The sequence below is a fragment of the Diaphorina citri genome, unplaced genomic scaffold, assembly GCF_000475195.1.
Source record: "Diaphorina citri unplaced genomic scaffold, Diaci psyllid genome assembly version 1.1 scaffold68, whole genome shotgun sequence".
Lineage (NCBI taxonomy): Eukaryota > Metazoa > Arthropoda > Insecta > Hemiptera > Psyllidae > Diaphorina > Diaphorina citri.
In genome coordinates this window covers 345141-363637 of record NW_007377505.1, presented here as the reverse complement: position 1 = coordinate 363637, position 18497 = coordinate 345141, and the positions used below count along the sequence as shown (strand labels likewise).

Genomic DNA, 18497 nt, shown 5'->3' with positions numbered 1-18497 from the left:
ATTAGCATCAGAGGCTCAGACAACTGAACACAATAGACTAGACTCCTCACAAGGGACATTATGTCATAGACGAGATTATCAAAACCTGTCCTCTCCTTCACCAAATCATAGAAAAGATTATCCAAACTGTACATCACCAGGGAATTCACAAGCAAATAAACTGATAGCCACTTGTAAAAGAGCTTACTCCAATATGGCATCGCCTCTTAGGAAAGGATACTCAAGTGATGACAGCTCTCCTGTACTGTACGAAACCAATGCACATGATTTCAACAAACACTATCTAGAAATACAACAGAAAGCTCAAGAATATTTGAACATGAAGAAGTTGAATCCGAACATGTCATTTACGCCTGAACAGATCGACTGTCTATGTGAAGCGATGCAACAGAGTGGTGATTTTGATAAGTTAGCTATGTTCCTGTGGAGTCTGCCACCTCAGGAAGCCATCAGAGGACAAGAGAGTGTACTGAGAGCGAGAGCCGTGGTAGCGTATAAGAGACACGCGTTTCATGAACTGTATGCGATTTTAGAAAGCCATAATTTCGATAGCAAATATCACGCGGAGCTACAGCAACTATGGATGCGAGGACATTACAAAGAACATGCGAAAATTCGCGGCCGTGACTTGGGTAAGTCTTGCTTCTTTTTCCTTCTACCTAGCCTATTAGAATAGTTAATGTTCGTCCGTGTATCTGTACCTTTATCTCGCTGAATCATTATGTGTCATCAATGTCGATTAAAACTATAGCGCACCTAAGTAGGTATCTATCATTTCGATTTTCGTCACATATTTAGGTGGTTTCAAACATTAATATAACAAGGTGTTAAAGTGTACTTTGAATCTTAAATTTATGTAGGAACACATGCCGGAACATATTACTGTACTCTCCCACAGTGAGGAGAAGAAGGATAAAAAAGAAAAAAAAATTGTGACCTAAAATTTTGGCACCATAAGAGAGACCTTATCTTATCTATTGTTTGGCACCGATAGCCACTTGTAAAAGAGCTTACTCCAATATGGCATCGCCTCTTAGGAAAGGATACTCAAGTGATGACAGCTCTCCTGTACTGTACGAAACCAATGCACATGATTTCAACAAACACTATCTAGAAATACAACAGAAAGCTCAAGAATATTTGAACATGAAGAAGTTGAATCCGAACATGTCATTTACGCCTGAACAGATCGACTGTCTATGTGAAGCGATGCAACAGAGTGGTGATTTTGATAAGTTAGCTATGTTCCTGTGGAGTCTGCCACCTCAGGAAGCCATCAGAGGACAAGAGAGTGTACTGAGAGCGAGAGCCGTGGTAGCGTATAAGAGGCACGCGTTTCATGAACTGTACGCGATTTTAGAAAGCCATAATTTCGATAGCAAATATCACGCGGAGCTCCAGCAACTATGGATGCGAGGACATTACAAAGAACATGCGAAAATTCGCGGCCGTGACTTGGGTAAGTCTTGCTTCTTTTTCCTTCTATACCTATCCTATTAGAATAGTTAATGTTCGTCCGTGTATCTGTACCTTTATCTCGCTGAATCAATCTGTGTCATCAATGTCGATTAAAACTATAGCGCACCTAAGTAGGTATCTATCATTTCGATTTTCGTAACATATTTAGGTGGTTTCAAACATTAATATAACAAGGTGTTAAAGTGTACTTTGAATCTTAAATTTATGTAGGAACATATGTAGGAACATATGCAGGAACATACTACTGTACTCTCCCACAGTGAGGAGAAGGAGGATAAAAAAGAAAAAAAAAAATGTGACGTAAAATTTTGGCACCATAAGAGAGACCTTATCTTATCTATTGTTTGGCACCTTTGTAAATCCCTTGATCTACATTCTATTCTGCCTTTTCTTACAAAGGATATCAAAGGATTATGAAGAGGTGTTGACACATTAGAAAGGATGAAGGATTTAATCCTCATTATTGTTCTCCTGAATAGAAAAGAAAAGGATGAACGCAAGTTGACTGGAATAGTGGGTCAGTTGCTATTAATTTTGGGCCTTTAAATTTTTCACGAAAAGTATCGACAATTAAATACCTATAGGTAGATGGGTAAATACCTTTTTTTTTTTCATTTTCGTAGTAGTTTGATAAAGGAAACTGTGACTACTGAGGTCTTGTCGTCCCTAAAGCGAAAAGAGAGAAGGAAGACGAAATAGGAGAAAGCCAGCCGTTCTAAGAACGAACCTTATGGGTTTAGGTAGGTGGTTCAGGATAAAGTCCCGCCCGGGAATCGAAACTGCGAGGTTTTCGTCCCTAGAGCGAAGAGACAAGAAAGACGGAATAGGAGAAAGCCAGCCGTTCCAAGAACGAACTTTATCGGTTTAGCAACCTGTAGCGCAACAGCAACCTGTAGCGCTTACAAGAGAGATGCGCTACCCTCCAAGCTAACTACGCTCTTAAACTGAAATAATGAAAAATACCTACCCTGTAAAACATTTTTAGTAGCAAAGGCCCCATTTCAACTCTACAATATACCTTCGATTAAAATCTAGATAACACTAATATTTGTCAGGGGCGTGTGTGAGAAAAAATAATATTTGTACAAAGAATGTATCTTTATGTTGTAAATTTGAACAAAAAGTTTATTGAAAAGAGACATTGAGAATAAAGGTAGTTAGTACGGTATGAACGTATGAATTTTTGAAAGACAACGAGGTACCTAACTACCTGGATATTTTCCATATAAGTACCTATGTACATTTGTACAATTGTACATCTATTTCAATCACATTATTTATGTAAATGTGTTACATACCTTACAATTTTCAAATTAAATTGTTAGCATAATATGTAGGACATGTTCTATACATATAAGATGACAGTCTAACGGCCAGGACCACATTAAATTTAAACTTAAATTTGGTCTAAATCTTGGATTAACCTATCCGATTGGTTTAAATTTGCTTAATCCAAGAGTTGAACTTAACCACGTTTAAACTCACATTGTGGTCACAGGTCGAACAACCATAAATAGGTAGAATAGAATATACCTTGTTTGATGATGATGATGATGATGATGATGATGATGATGTCCTCCTAGTCGATTTCGACCACAGCGATCTCATCTCAAGTTGTCACGGTTAGGTTTGGAGTAAGACGACGACGGTGGTAGCGCTGATGACTGGTGAAACCCAGTTTGTTCTTGAAGGTGTGAATTCTATTCAATTCAATTCTCATGTATTTCAACTCAAACAAATTGTTTACATGTTACAAGTACAAAATAGAAAATCTAAAATTAAAAATAAAAAGAGTTTTTACTTATTGTGGTGTGGTTGCAGGGTGCGCAGAACAGTTCACCACGGTCGTTGTAGGCGTAAAAGTAGGTAGATTTTGGCTGAGTTTTCAGCTGCTGGCGTTTGGTGTCTAAGGATGTCAGGCGGGCGTTTTCAAAGTTAGTGACTGCTTCGTGTGTGAGTCTCCGCCAATTATCACAGTTTTTAGTTTCTTCTTCGTGTGTAAGTCTCTGCCAACTATCACGGTTTTTAATTTCTTCATACCTTGTTTATCCTGTTGGTTTAGGTCTGAAGGGATAGGGGAAGAGCATTACCTGCGGAATACCTAGGTAATACTCTAACCTATTGGTAGATTTTGACTTACAGCTTTCATATTTTGATTGCAGGTGCCGTAGACAAGTACCGGATACGAAAGAAATTCCCGCTACCGAAAACCATCTGGGACGGCGAGGAAACCGTGTACTGTTTCAAAGAACGTTCGCGAAACGCCCTCAAAGAGTGCTACGACAAAAACCGCTACCCGAATCCGGATGAGAAACGGCAACTGTCGGAGATTACCGGGCTGACCCTGACGCAAGTGAGCAACTGGTTCAAGAACCGGCGACAAAGGGACCGGACACCTCAACAACGGTAAGATATCTTTACTGTTAAATAAAAGCGAGATCCATTCAACGTTCGCGAAACGCCCTCAAAGAGTGCTACGACAAAAACCGCTACCCGAATCCGGATGAGAAACGGCAACTGTCGGAGATTACCGGACTGACCCTGACGCAAGTGAGCAACTGGTTCAAGAACCGGCGACAAAGGGACCGGACACCTCAGCAACGGTAAGAAATCTTTACTCCATTCACTTATTCACACACTGATCCATTCACTCATTCAGTGAGCGAGATCCATTCACACATTCACACACTGATCCATTCGCTCATTCAGTAAGCGAGATCCATTCACTCATTCACACACTGATTCATTCACTCATTCACTGAGCGAGATCCATTCACTCATTCACACACTGATCCATTCACTCATTCACTGAGCGAGATCCATTCACTCATTCACACACTGATCCATTCACTCATTCACACCCGTGCGGTCCCCACTATCCAGTGAAGACGGGTCCAGTCTATCATCCCCGCAGTCTCTAGTCATCCATGAAGATATCATCCAATCACCTGACAGCATCCAAAGCAAACACAACTACCTGGCCTCCATGAACAAGTGCGGAATAGACTTCAGCAATAGCTACAAACTTTGTGAACTTTCCAACTGTCTTTCCATCAGTGCTAAGAATAGAACATTCGATCCCTACAGTGTAAATAACAATAATAATAAATCTCATAATAACAACACAATACAACAACTAACTAACAATAGTGAGCTGACGATATCACCGGTCGTCCACCAACCCCTAGAAATCTAAATTTTGATAGGACTATTCCCGAATATGTTTCTAGATGTGCAATAAGAGAGGATTTCGCCGAAACCTATAAACCGATCGCGAGTTTTCCGTGACGAAACAGAGGCAACTTGATAGTACACAATAACCGGCTAATTATTGACCATATATTGACCATATACAACGAGGTGAAGTCTAAATTTCAAGTCGACAATTTTGACTAAAGAGTTTTTTTTCTAAAAAGAGACTGAAGACTGAATAGACTAAAAACATACATGCATTACATGCAAAATTTTCTCAAGTTTTTGGGCTCAATTTGGGTTTCCAACCTTTGAGGGCCGCCCCATTAGCCATGAGGGGCTTTGTTCTGACTTCCATAGTTCAATGGCCTGCTAATAGTAATGATTATTTACCTACTATCAGAGATTTTAAATTATTAATCTATTATTACTGTTTTACTATTTATCTAGAACTACAGAACTAGATGTTTGCGATTATCTCGATGATACAAGTCCATTCTCATAGGAACAATAGGAATTCAGACCACCGTAGAATACCTACTCGTAGATCAGTTCTTATCAATATTGTGCCAGTATGTACCTACTCTCTACACAGGGCATGCCAATGGCAATAATTACCTGCAGGGACTTCCAACTAGGGGCCCGCGTGCCACATGTAGACCGCCAGAACATTTTTTTTGAGGCCTGTGAAGCTTTTTGGGTGGGCCCCATCGGGTTTCAGTTTTGCTCTTTTTACTATGAGGTGGACTGCAAAAATCTCAAATCCTGGATACGGGCCTCCTAACCTGTGTGTGTTGCTTGCTGAGTATACTTGCCAATGTATGTAGCATGTGGCCCGCATACACATGGGAGTTGGAAATCCCTGACCTATAGGTACCTAGGTATGCCTTGTTGTACCTGTAGCTAGGTAGGTATATTTTTACTATACTTAAACAGCTCCCACCCACGGTATTCTAGGGTCACTATAGGTAACTCGTGCACGGAGGAAAATTCCTGTTTAATAGTGGCGGAGTCATGTTTCCTGTGATTTCCTATGAAAAAGAATTTTGCCTCATGGGGTACAGAATTTTGCCGCATGATGTACAGAATTTTGTTCACATTTGACATCTACATACCAAATTTCAAGACTCTAGCTCTTACCGTTCTCGAGATATTTTGTTTACAGACAGACAGACACACGATCATTACCTATCTGGATTTAGTAGACATCGTACACCTAATAGTGTTGTTCTAATTTCAGTTTTTTGGTAATTAATTATTTTATTTAGGTAAAAAGATGGTATCTATTTTTAGTACTCGCATCGGGTACTTATTATGAAATTTGGTATGTTTGTGATCATTCATTATCATTACCTATCTGGATTTAGTAGACATCGTACACCTAATAGTGTTGTTCTAATTTCAGTTTTTTGGTAATTAATTATTTTATTTAGAGCAATGTTATCTACATATACTGCCAAAATGAGACTGAAAAGTCCCTTTCCCTTTACTGCTTCCAATCTGAAAGCAGAAGAGAGAATGAGCTCTGACAAAAATCTAGGTCCGAAGAAACCTCCCCTTGACCCCCTACTACCAAAACTTACGGACATCGCGAACGAACTGCGAATACCGCGAAGAAACCGCGAATACCACGGATTGCTGAGAATGGTTTTGGAGTGAAGAGGGCATGAGAAGGTAAACAACTCATACATAGTCTAGTATAGGAAAATAAACAACAGTAGGTATATTAGGTACGTTTATGGCGGGTAACTGTCTGCCTCTAAAGCGATATAATTACAATAAACAAATCATAGTACCTACCTGATCCAATATGAGACAAGCCTTAGAGAGGATGGACGATTGGTAATAGAACAGGCTAATAGGATAGAAAGAAACCTAGGAAAATATAAAGTAAAGACTAAAAAATCTGGTGTGAACATCACACGACTTTCCTTATCCTATTGAATAGTGCTTATTAGGGTGTTCTGTTGTAACATTTACAATATCTCTAACCGTTTAGTCGATATAGCTGAAAACCGCCAAAAAGCGGTCAAAATACCGCCAACCGCAGCACCTATTTAAACCAATTGAACAACTTACGGACACCGCGAACGAACTGCGAATACCGCGAATACCAAGAACAAGTCGCGAGTACCGCGAAAAAACCAAGAATACCGCGAACGAGTCGCGAGTACCGCGTGATTTTTTTTAGGGCTTTATTTTAAGTGGCAGGGTTCTCACTTACGTGAGCTTTTCCACCCAACCACTGATTTTTCCTATTTGAAATTATTAGAGTCCTCTAATAATTTCATTTTAAGGCAATTTAAAGGTGAGCACCGCACCTCAGCTGGCAGTGAGTTCCATAATATTGTACTGCCGTTACCAAGAGGGAGTTACTGATCGCTATATCTCCAGAACACCAACCCCTAGAAATCTAAATTTTGATAGGACTATTCCCGAATATGTTTCTAGATGTGCAATAAGAGAGGATTTCGCCGAAACCTACACCGATCGCGAGTTTTCCGTGACGAAACAGAGGCAACTTGATAGTACACAATAACCGGCAAATTATTGACCATACATCGAGGTGAAGTTTAAATTTCAAGTCGATTACTAGATAGTTAGATACCTACCATATGAGCAGATAACGTATTAGTTGTAATAAGCACTAAAACATTTGCTGACGATAGCTGTTTCGACCAGCAGGTATAGCAATATCATCTTCAATCCTTCGCTTGTAGTTACTTAAAAATTTTCCGATACTTTAGATACCTACAGTTTTACTATAAGCTGTAGAAAAAGGTTAAAATACCCTCATATTGCTCCCCCATTGATATACCTTGATAAATTTTATGACTGAACTTGGACTTGAACCACCAACCTCCAGATCTGAAGTCCAAACCGTTAACCACTATATTGCTGAGAATGGTTTTGGAGTGAAGAGGGCATGAGAAGGTAAACAACTCATACATAGTCTAGTATAGGAAAATAAACAACAGTAGGTAGGTATATTAGGTACGTTTATGGCGGGTATCTGTCTGCCTCTAAAGCGATATAATTACAATAAACAAATCATAGTACCTAGACCCTAGTGATTAGAGAATAACAACAAGAGTTTTAAAAATGTTATGGTCAGCCTAGTTAGCTTGGAGGGTAGAGTGTCTGCCTTGTAAGCCCTAGGTCGCGGGTTCAATTCCCGCCTGGAGCCAATTTTATCCTAAACAGATATCCTAGACGCGTCCTCGAAACATCTGTATTTCTCCTACCCTGATGTCTTCCTTCTCTCTTCGCTTTCGGGAAGATAAGACCTTTGCAGTTACAGCTCTATCAAACCTCTTAAAAAAGCTATGGAAAGTCACCGTTTCTAAACCTTTCTTCCTCTATTTCTGTTTGCAGGGAACTCCTCATGAGCACCAGTAGGGATAGCGCCCACGCCAGCATGTCCACAAGCAACACCTGTCTCCTTTCTCATCCCAGCTACCTCAGCCTCTCCGACGTGGACATGAAGCCCTACTCCTACCCCATGGACATCTCCAAGTTCTCCCCAGACAGCACTAGCACTGTCTCATCCACCACCTCCTCCATGAACTACCCCGGAGGAGGCCTACCCACAGGAGGAGGTAACTTCATGACGTCACAAGCCTCAGGTTACGTCGAAAACGGCTACTATACGCCGCCTACGGGGTCGTTCAAACGAAACCCGCCCGCGGGGTATTACGAGAACATGAACGTGGACAGTTGCTTCTTGTTCAACAATCCGAGTCCACCCTGTATACGGTACGAACACACGGGGACGTATTCGCAGTCACCTTGTCTAATACCGCCCAATTCCTAATAGTCCACGCGAAATGAGGTGTTTGTACCTTGCGAAATGATGTAAAGGTGTGTCCAAAGAGTCAATCGGCCGTCGGTCTGATACCGCCCAATTCTTAAGAGTCCAAGGAAATGAGGTGTTTGTAACTTTGTAGCGAAATGATGTAAAGGTGTGTACAAACAGTCGACCGGCCGTCGATCAACGAGGTGAATCTATATTGTCGAGGCAGTGTGAACGGTTTAGTCGACATCGATCGACGGACGGTCGAATATGTATGGACAAACCTTAAGAGAATATTATGAAATATTTATAGCGAAAAGTCACTTTAGTTTGAATTAAAAGTAGATTTACCCACGGAAATAATCATTTGGGAGCAGCACATTAATTCACATCTTTTTTTATGGGTTCTAAAAAAAAAAAAAAAAACTCTATATCGGTCAATTTTTGTAACCATAGTAAAATTATGTCTTCGGTGTCCCTTAGATCTACAAATATAGGAGGCTGTTTCTTGATGACAAACATATTTTTTATTGGTTTTATTTTGTCCCTAGGTATTCCTTTCGGGGGAGGACCAACATTTGGCTTGAAAAGGGAATGAGATGGAGATTTTCGTCGTAATTTATTTTTAAAGGCCGATCCAATATAAGGTCAGGCCAAGAGGGTCAGGTCAGGCCTGTTTACTGGCCTTGTCTAATCCAGCAATAATCTAATACATAAAAAAGTAAAATGAATATTTGTTTGTGTGTGTTTGTTTGATTGAACTTTATGCCTGGCCAAACCGCTCATCAAATTACTATGAAACTTTGTCAACTTATTGCTTGCACTCCTGTAAAGGTTATAGGCTATTTTCTGGTTCGTTTTTGTTAAGCTACGCCGAGCAAGACCACTAAACGGATGAGTGACATGAACGGCCATGCCTTTCTGCTAGTTGCTTATAAAATATTATTTGATAATTTGACCGTACCTATCCATCAATATGGGCACCTATGAGATAGTTAGAAGTACTATGATTACTAGATAGTTAGATACCTACCATATGAGCAGATAACGTATTAGTTGTAATAAGCACTAAAACATTTGCTGACGATAGCTGTTTCGACCAGCAGGTATAGCAATATCATCTTCAATCCTTCGCTTGTAGTTACTTAAAAATTTTCCGATACTTTAGATACCTACAGTTTTACTATAAGCTGTAGAAAAAGGTTAAAATACCCTCATATTGCCCTACCATATGAGCAGATAACGTATTAGTTGTAATAAGCACTAAAACATTTGCTGACGATAGCTGTTTCGACCAGCAGGTATAGCAATTAGCAATATCATCTTCAATCCTTCGCTTGTAGTTACTTAAAAATTTTCCGATACTTTAGATACCTACAGTTTTACTATGAGCTGTAGGAAAAGGTTAAAATACCCTCATATCGTTCCCCCATTGATATACCTTGATAAATTTTATGACTGAACTTGGACTTGAACCACCAACCTCCAGATCTGAAGTCCAAACCGTTAACCACTATATTGCTGAGAATACATGAACGTGGACAGTTGCTTCTTGTTCAACAATCCGAGTCCACCCTGTATACGGTACGAACACACGGGGACGTATTCGCAGTCACCCTGTCTAATACCGCCCAATTCTTAATAGTCCACGCGAAATGAGGTGTTTGTAGCTTTGTAGCGAAATAATGTAAAGGTGTGTCCAAACAGTCGACCGGCCATCGATCAACGAGGTGAATCTATATTGTCGAGGCAGTGTGGACGGTTCAGTCGACATCGATCGACGGCCGGTCGAATATGTATGGACAAACCTTAAGAGAATATATTATGAAGTATTTATAGCGAAAAGTCACTTTAGTTTGAATTAAAAGTATTTACCCACTGCTCCATAGTATAGGTAGATAGATTAGAAAAGTATGTAGGTACCTACCTACATATGTCTACAATAAAGGAATACATTCTTTAGGCAGGTACCTTACATAATTACTATAGTTAACACGTCAATAAAATGTACCTAACACGTGTAAATACTCGTATACTTATTTCATAATAGGTATTTGTTACTTACCTCTATCCCCTACCTAATTACCTACCTTAATCCAGATTGTAAATAAACACCTCCCATGTATAATATTCTATCTATTAGAACCTAGATACCTAATGATATGTGAGTATTGCCTACCTACTTATAAATTTATGTAAAATAAAATTTGATAGAGATCAATTTAAAATTAAATTTAGTCTGTTGTCCTTTTCCCTCTCGATTACCACTTAAACTATGTACATACATATTCAAAGGACCACAGTGGTCACTTAAAAATTCCTAGATTTATTTTCAAGCAAACGGATACAAATTAGTGGATGTTTCATTTCTACCAAGGACTAAAATTTTATTTCTGGATAGATGAAGCGAAGTTTACGTTTTGTCAACGAGAGCTAAAGGTTTTACAGAAACAAAAATGTGAACGTTCAACTTACCTACGGATTAGTGATACATATCAACCAAGAACTAAATGTGGTGAAGAGAGAGTGTGAAGTATGGAGTTGAATTTTCGTATAATTTAGTGGATGTGTCATTTCTATTCAGGATTAAACTGGAAAGACAGAAAGAAGAATGATCATTTAATTTTCATAATAATTAGTGGATGTGTCATTTCTACCAAGTATTAAAGGTTCTGGAAAAACGGAGAGGGTATATACAGCAAATGTTCTCCTTTAATTTAGTGGAGATGTCATTTTTACCGAACACTATTATGGGTTCTGGAATATGGGAGTTGAATTTTCGTAGGTGTCCATAGGTATTAAATATCAGTTTTTTTTTTACGGGCGAAACTGAATTCTGGAGACCAAAAAAGGAAGGCTAGGTTTCAGAGGATTCATTTATCTCCATTTATCCCACGTCCACGATAATCGAGATAAAAAATGAAAACCTGCAGGCTTCCTGGAAAATTTTCTAGAATAGCATCATGTAAGCTTTCTAAATTTGGGTTCGGGTAGGTATTATAGGTACCTACATAAAATTTATGGACTGTACCTAATCCAATATGAGACAAGCCTTAGAGAGGATGGACGATTGGTAATAGAACAGGCTAATAGGATAGAAAGAAACCTAGGAAAAATATAAAGTAAAGAATAAAAATTCTGGTGTGAACATCACACGACTTTTCTTATCCTATTGAATGGTGCTAATTAGGGTGTACTGTTGTAACATTTACAATATCTCTAACCGTTTAGTCGATATAGCTGAAAACCACAAAAAGCGGTCAAAATACCGCCAACCGCAGCACCTATTTAAACCAAACGTTTTGTGTTGCATCCTTGTCACATTTGTGAACTACATACCAAATTTGAAGTCTTTAGCTTATACCGTTCCCGAGATATTGTTACATTACACCGAAAACCGCCAAAAAGCGGTAAAATGCCGCCAACCCTTGCACCGGTCTTAACCAAAAGTTTCGTGTCGCATCCTTGTCACATTTGACAGCTACATACAAAATTTCAAGTCTCTAGGTCTTACCGTTCTCGAGATATTTTGTTTACAGACAGACAGACACACACACGGACCAATGGCTGAAACTTTAAATTTAGGCTGTAGGGACCTCAAAAAGTGTTTTGGCACTAAAAACTGACCATCGAAATTTTGAACCGATTACATTACTTTCCTTCCTATAGGATAAGGAAAGTAAAAAGAGGTTTGGTAAGCTTTCATTTTTTTTCTCTCTTTTCATTTTTTTTTTTTTTTTTTTCATTTTGATAAACTTCAATATGCAGTATTTCCACCTCTTTATCACTTTGATAGGTTGTAGATACCTAACAGGGTAAAAATGGAATTTAGGTACCAAGTAGGTACCTACATACGTATCTACCTATTGAAGTAAGTACCATACATGGGCAGGTAACTAGAGAGCCGAGTGTTTTCATGAGTAAAACTTTCATTTTTCAAGCCCCATTCACTAAAGCCCTTCGTTCTCGGAACGGTTGGCTTTCTTCTCTCTTCGATTTCGGGACGATGAGGCCTTAGCAGTTCCCTCTATCAAACTTTCTTGAGAAAAAAAGTCCCTAAATGTAGGGAACCAAGGTGTGCTAAGCTCCACGAAGACTGTCATGTTAATGGTTGGTACAAGTCACAATACAGCAACTGCAGACGGTCAAAGATTCTACCTTTTAGAGTCCATGTTTGCTTTTGCTCATTTCCATCTAGAAGCCTGTAAAATATTTGATCGTTGCTTTGCTGTTGGATGTAAAATCACCATTGATCGTTGGGCTAGGTAGACATAAAAGGCAAGGAATCAATCCCAGCGAAAATATGGAATTTCATCTTCATGTCTTTGACAATTTGACCACATATTAATGAAGCTCTGAAGGTTAGGCTAAATGGTAAATTACTGTGTGGTCAAATTCGCAATCATTCATGTCTTTGACAATTTGACCACATATTAATGAAGCTCTGAAGGTTAGGCTAAATGGTAAATTACTGTGTGGTCAAATTCGCAATCTATATCGAGGATAAAATTCCATTCCAGCTGGGATTGAACCCGCGAACTCCTGATTACCAGGTAACTATGTCACCGAGGTTCAAGCACAACTCGCGTGATGAACAACTAATCCCTTATTCAGGTAAGTAGGTTATTCGGTTTTTAATAATTACAGAGTTTCTCTTTCCAAAAAATATCTTCTTGCATTACACAATTTTCTAACTAACATTCTAAAGTCAAAACTGGAACTCAAAATGGAAACAATCTGACATTCCGTCGAAATATGTTAGATGACACCAGGCAACTGATGTCATAAACGAAAAAAGTCGAAAGGTAGATTTATATTTACACAAAAAATTACAAAACAGAAATTACTTCATGGTAAAAAGGATACAGCTGAAGATTCAAAAGATAGTCTTATAAATTAAAAAATACCTATGTACATAGGTACTTAGCTTTTAAAAATCAACTTTCCTTCACAATTCGTCAAAAAAAAAAAAAAAAAAAAAAAGTTTTTTAGCTTTAAAAAAAAAACTTTTTTTCAAAATTCGTAAAAAAAAAAAAAAAAAAAAAAAAAAAAAAATCAAGCAACTACGAGAGCAATGTTTTTTTTTTGGAGAAAGGGAAATACAGATATGAGACAGGGGGACAGAAAAAAAAAACTTTTTTCAGATTAATTTAAATATTTAAGAAACCTCAAGTTTCTCAATTTAACTAGGTGAAGCAATGAGTAAATTAAATCACAATATATTTGACACATTGAACCTAGTCTAAGGTGCAAAGCAAAGGGTGGAAGGATAAAGGAGAGATTTGTATTAATCTGAAAATAAAATGAATCCCAAACTCACTAAGTATTGACTGGTTTGTTACTTTGTTCGAAAATCTAATAAGAATCTGAGAATAATTTGAACCTCAAGTTCAATAAAAATTAAATATAATTACACTAATGAACTCGGTTATTAAAATGTTAAGATGTCTATCTATTTGACCTAATGTTGTTACATGATTGACCTAATGTTCAAAATAATAAATCTAAAATGTTTTACCAGACAGGAGGTACAATAACAAGTGAAAACAGTATCTGTCTACCTAATACATTCATGTTTAGGTAACAACACTAATGAACTCGGTTATTAAAATGTTAAGATGTCTATCTATTTGACCTAATGTTGTTACATGATTGACCTAATGTTCAAAATAATTAATTAATCTAAAATGTTTTACCAGACAGGAGGTACAATAACAAGTGAAAACAGTATCTGGCTACCTATTACATTCATGTTTAGGTAACTTTTAAGTAAGAGCTACAATTTATTGGTATAGGTATGATATTTTAGTCAAACATTTTATTGTCATTTATAAAAACTCAGACTAAAAATTGAATCACTTCCCAAATATGAAATAGATTCAGGAAGACTTACAGATAGCCACACATTTTTATGAACAAGAATCATTGTAGAAATATCCATTTCAAGAAGCTCTCATGTTTCAATAAATATTCAAATGGAATATTAAAATACAACTTAAGTGTATCAATTATGACTTTCTTTCTAAATCCAAGAATAAAAATGAAAAATATGAGTCAAGGAGTAAAAATTCATTTGCTTGGAACATGTTCCGAAAGGTTTTGCTACTAAACTGTTGCAGTTTGTCTTTTTTTATCTTTTAGAAAACTATACAAAAAATTGCTCATCAATATTAAAGTCCTATAAGCAGAGACAAATGAAACTACTTTCATTGAAAGTAAGAGCTACAATTTATTGGTATAGGTATGATATTTTAGTCAAACATTTTATTGTCATTTATAAAAACTCAGACTAAAAATTGAACCACTTCCCAAATATGAAATAGATTCAGGAAGACTTACAGATACCCACACATTTTTATGAACAAGAATCATTGTAGAAATATCCATTTCAAGAAGCTCTCATGTTTCAATAAATATTCAAATGGAATATTAAAATACAACTTAGTGTATCAATTATGACTTTCTTTCTAAATCCAAGAATAAAAATGAAAAATATGAGTCAAGGAGTAAAAATTCATTTACTTGGAACATGTTCTGAAAGGTTTTGCTACTAAACTGTTGCAGTTTGTCTTTTTTTATCCTTTAGAAAACTATACAAAAAATTGCTCATCAATATTAAAGTCCTATAAGCAGAGACAAATGAAACTACTTTCATTGGCTGTCTCATCCACCACCTCCTCCATGAACTACCCCGGAGGAGGCCTACCCACAGGAGGAGGTAACTTCATGACGTCACAAGCCTCAGGATTTTGCATCCTGAAGTCCTGCTTGCTTCCCGTCCAGTGTTTTCTTCATCTTGTTTTTATCACTGAAATGAGGACACCAAAAAGAAAGAAAGACATTTTCAATATCTTTTTATACACATTAGAGGTACAATAAGAAATAGTGCTTATTTATTCTGCACAAATGGGACTAGCAAGTCCCCTTATCTTGGGATTCTTAATTTTGTGGTCATTCAAATCCATCAGGACCACACATGGCCTTGCTGCTTAGCGTGTAAATAAATAAATAAATAAAAATCCATCAGGATAAAATTCCGTGCCCAGTTTGGGACTCAAAATCATGCCCTTCTATTTAAGAGACACCTAAGCTACTAAGTCAGGATTTCATAACATATTTTTCAAACCTATTACATAAGCATGTCTGTGAGTAGTTCCCTAAATCAAACACCCACCTAGTGTTACTCTCTACACTGACTTACCCTGACTGTCTTCTGGGTGGTGATAGATCAGAGTCACTACCACCATTTCTCCAAGATCTCTGAATATTAGATGCCTTATCAGCTTTCCTAGATTTCCTAGGAGGAGAGAGATCCGAATCACTGCTCTGATTCGACTTATATTTATTGGAAGGTTTTTCATCTTTCCTTGATTTTCTTCTTGGTGGGGAGAGGTCTGAATCACTATTTCTTCTTGACCTCCTAGATGGAGAATCTGTTCTAATTTTTTGTTCTGAGTGTTTGCTTGAAGAATTTATTTGCTTTTTAGATTTTCTTGGTGGAGAGAGATCTGAATCAGAATTTTGTCTGGATTTCTTGATTGATTTTCTTGGAGGGGAAATATCTGAATCAGAATTTTGTCTGGATTTCTTACTTGATTTTCTTGGAGGAGATTGGTCTGAATCAATGGATTTATTTCTTGATTTTCTAGGAGGTGAAAAATCAGCACCTGGTTTCTTAGCTTTATGTTTTGACTTCCTTGGAGGTGACATATCAGAATCCTCATAATTTCTGGACTTTGTCACTTCTCTTGTTTTGCTTTTGGATTGATTTTTATCAGTGATTACAATGTCATCATCACTGCCTCCAGTAATTGCTTTCCATCTGTTGTCTTTGTATCTATCTGCAAGTTGCACTTCTAGTGGTCTTTCATCAACAACACCAGCAATGACAGGGGCATCTTCGGAGAGCTGATACAATTCCAGTTCATCATTGTTCAAATTTCTCATGTTTTTCAAGTCCAAGTCATCATCAATTATTTTCACTCTGAAATAGATAAGACAGTTGTGATTCATGAGTAAGTTCTTGGAATAAGTATTGTGAAACATTGACAGGACTCATTACGACAGCTTTTATGCTCTTCGACAGAGGAAAGTAAACAGGGCCAATGTATTTCAGCTCAATTTTGCTTAACTTACCTTTTAATACCAGTAGCTATTTTCTTCTTCTTTTTCTTTTTTTCTTCAGCTCCTCCAGATAGGTATCTCTTCAAATATTCTTTTTGATCAATTTTACCACTTTGAAGAGTCATTTTGAAGGTGATAGCTGAAACAGTGATTTTTTGGAAGTAGGGTGACTTCTGGTCCAAGAAACACTGACCGTGTTCTTGCACAGGAGAGTGCAAACACTTCTTACTGGTGGCAAATGTATTATTTCAATAATATTATTGTCAAACAACCCAGGTACCCACTGTATATGCCTTCAATGATTCAAACAATACCATATTATGTAGAAAGACATCAATGGTTAACTTACCTGCTTGTTTCCTTGACTCTTGCTGATCTCGTGAGTAGCTGGCTCTGGCTATCCTGACCTCTCAACTCCTTCTGTAACTTGGAACTTGGCAGTACCACAGGTATTATTTATTCTTTATATTTTCCCAGAGACAAAGTGAGAGACAAAAAGTACACTGAGTGAGAAAGAAAGACAGAGGAAAGAATGGGTAAATTGTTCTGGGGAGAAATGGCAAAATAAACCTGACTGATAAAGGCTGAATAAACGCCAACACCATGTGTATAATATTGGGGGGGTCATAACTTGAGTGATTGTTACAATATTATTCTGGAAAATACTTCCATGTATTTTATACTATCAATAGTGGTATGAAAGTCAGAGTGTTAACTTGGACCTCCGTATCTGGTCATCTAAGAGCAAGTAGCTCCTCCAGATAGGTATCTCTTCAAATATTCTTTTTGATCAATTTTACCACTTTGAAGAGTCATTTTGAAGGTGATAGCTGAAACAGAGTGATTTTTTGGAAGTAGGGTGACTTCTGGTCCAAGAAACACTGACCGTGTTCTTGCACAGGAGAGTGCAAACACTTCTTACTGGTGGCAAATGTATTATTTCAATAATATTATTGTCAAACAACCCAGGTACCCACTGTATATGCCTTCAATGATTCAAACAATACCATATTATGTAGAAAGACATCAATGGTTAACTTACCTGCTTGTTTCCTTGACTCTTGTTGATCTCGTGAGTAGCTGGCTCTGGCTATCCTGACCTCTCAACTCCTTCTGTAACTTGGAACTTGAACAAAAAAGGAATCAAGGAAATAAAGAAATTTTAAAAACTAAACGAAGTACCAGACATTCCAGCTAACCAGGCTAGGCTATTTTTCTTTCAAGTTTTCAACTTTTTTGAAAAATTGTGATATTTTCAAATTTTACCGCCATACGGTGGAATTTTTTTGCCGTCTTCCGAAGGATCGTACGAAAAGGCCTTTTACCGGACGACAAGAAAAATGACCTTGAACTCATCAGCTGTTCATAAACAAATTGATAAGTTGGGTGGCGGGTTTGATATTTTGATAAAGTTTCAACTTTTTGAGTGTCGAGTGTCAGTGATTTTGAATTTTCCAGTTTTCTGCCTAATTTTTCCAGTTAAAATGTTATGTCCAGGGTGTTTTGGCTCGTTTTAACCTCTACTTTGTGCACAAATCAGGTCTGAGATTCCCATACACTCAGCTCTACCCACCTGTTTCATTGTTTCTAATGTGTATCCTATCAAGTTCAGATAGAATATGTCATCTGTGAAGAAATTGATCAGAGACAGCTTGGATGATGAAGATGTCTCAGATGATGTTGATGATGAAGTGTTTATCCGTGATGGGAGAACATTCAAGTTGGATGATGATCGAGGGCTTAAAAGACCACTTATGGCCCCTCGGAGGAAGTTCAAGTCAGATTTATTAATGAAATTAGAAATTAAAAATTATTCACTTCTCATATTTTTGGAAAATTTTAATTTGTTACATTGGTAAAGATTAATTATCGGAGGAGATGGTGAAACTGGGGAAAATACGGCGGGACT

General features: G+C 37.6%; 2 protein-coding genes and 1 long non-coding RNA gene across 3 annotated transcripts; 1 reads left to right on the top strand and 2 right to left on the bottom strand.

Annotated features, from left to right (window-relative positions):
• Nucleotides 1-998: 998 nt before the first annotated feature.
• LOC103519917 (homeobox protein six1-like) lies at nucleotides 999-8813 on the top strand. The gene is made up of 3 exons (XM_008485006.3): nucleotides 999-1459; nucleotides 3642-3885; nucleotides 8047-8813. The coding sequence occupies exons 1-3, from the start codon at nucleotides 1021-1023 to the stop codon at nucleotides 8483-8485; spliced, it is 1122 nt and encodes a 373-aa protein (XP_008483228.1). The 5' UTR covers nucleotides 999-1020; the 3' UTR covers nucleotides 8486-8813.
• A 6392-nt stretch (nucleotides 8814-15205) lies between these two features.
• LOC103520024 (BUD13 homolog) lies at nucleotides 15206-17025 on the bottom strand. Its single transcript, XM_008485119.2, has 4 exons — nucleotides 16938-17025; nucleotides 16601-16727; nucleotides 15666-16448; nucleotides 15206-15272 (listed from the first exon to the last, which is right to left on the bottom strand). Exons 2-4 carry the CDS (start codon nucleotides 16711-16713, stop codon nucleotides 15206-15208), a joined length of 963 nt encoding a protein of 320 aa, XP_008483341.1. The 5' UTR covers nucleotides 16714-16727; nucleotides 16938-17025.
• A 313-nt stretch (nucleotides 17026-17338) lies between these two features.
• LOC108253805 lies at nucleotides 17339-17806 on the bottom strand. The gene is made up of 2 exons (XR_001809822.2): nucleotides 17631-17806; nucleotides 17339-17418 (listed from the first exon to the last, which is right to left on the bottom strand). It is a non-coding gene; the product is annotated as an uncharacterized LOC108253805 (long non-coding RNA).
• Between the last annotated feature and the right edge of the window lie 691 nt (nucleotides 17807-18497).

What these genes read in the sequence shown, in the direction of transcription:
- LOC103520024 (XM_008485119.2), bottom strand. Translation starts at nt 16,713, where the DNA reads ATGACTCTTCAAAGTGGTAAAATTGATCAAAAAGAATATTTGAAGAGA. An exon ending in ATAGCTACTGGTATTAAAAG is followed by an intron (nt 16,449 to 16,600) that starts GTAAGTTAAGCA and finishes TATCTATTTCAG; the next exon opens with AGTGAAAATAATTGATGATG. An exon ending in CCACCCAGAAGACAGTCAGG is followed by an intron (nt 15,273 to 15,665) that starts GTAAGTCAGTGT and finishes TCCTCATTTCAG; the next exon opens with TGATAAAAACAAGATGAAGA.
- LOC103519917 (XM_008485006.3), top strand. Translation starts at nt 1,021, where the DNA reads ATGGCATCGCCTCTTAGGAAAGGATACTCAAGTGATGACAGCTCTCCT. An exon ending in AATTCGCGGCCGTGACTTGG is followed by an intron (nt 1,460 to 3,641) that starts GTAAGTCTTGCT and finishes TTTTGATTGCAG; the next exon opens with GTGCCGTAGACAAGTACCGG. An exon ending in GACCGGACACCTCAACAACG is followed by an intron (nt 3,886 to 8,046) that starts GTAAGATATCTT and finishes TTCTGTTTGCAG; the next exon opens with GGAACTCCTCATGAGCACCA.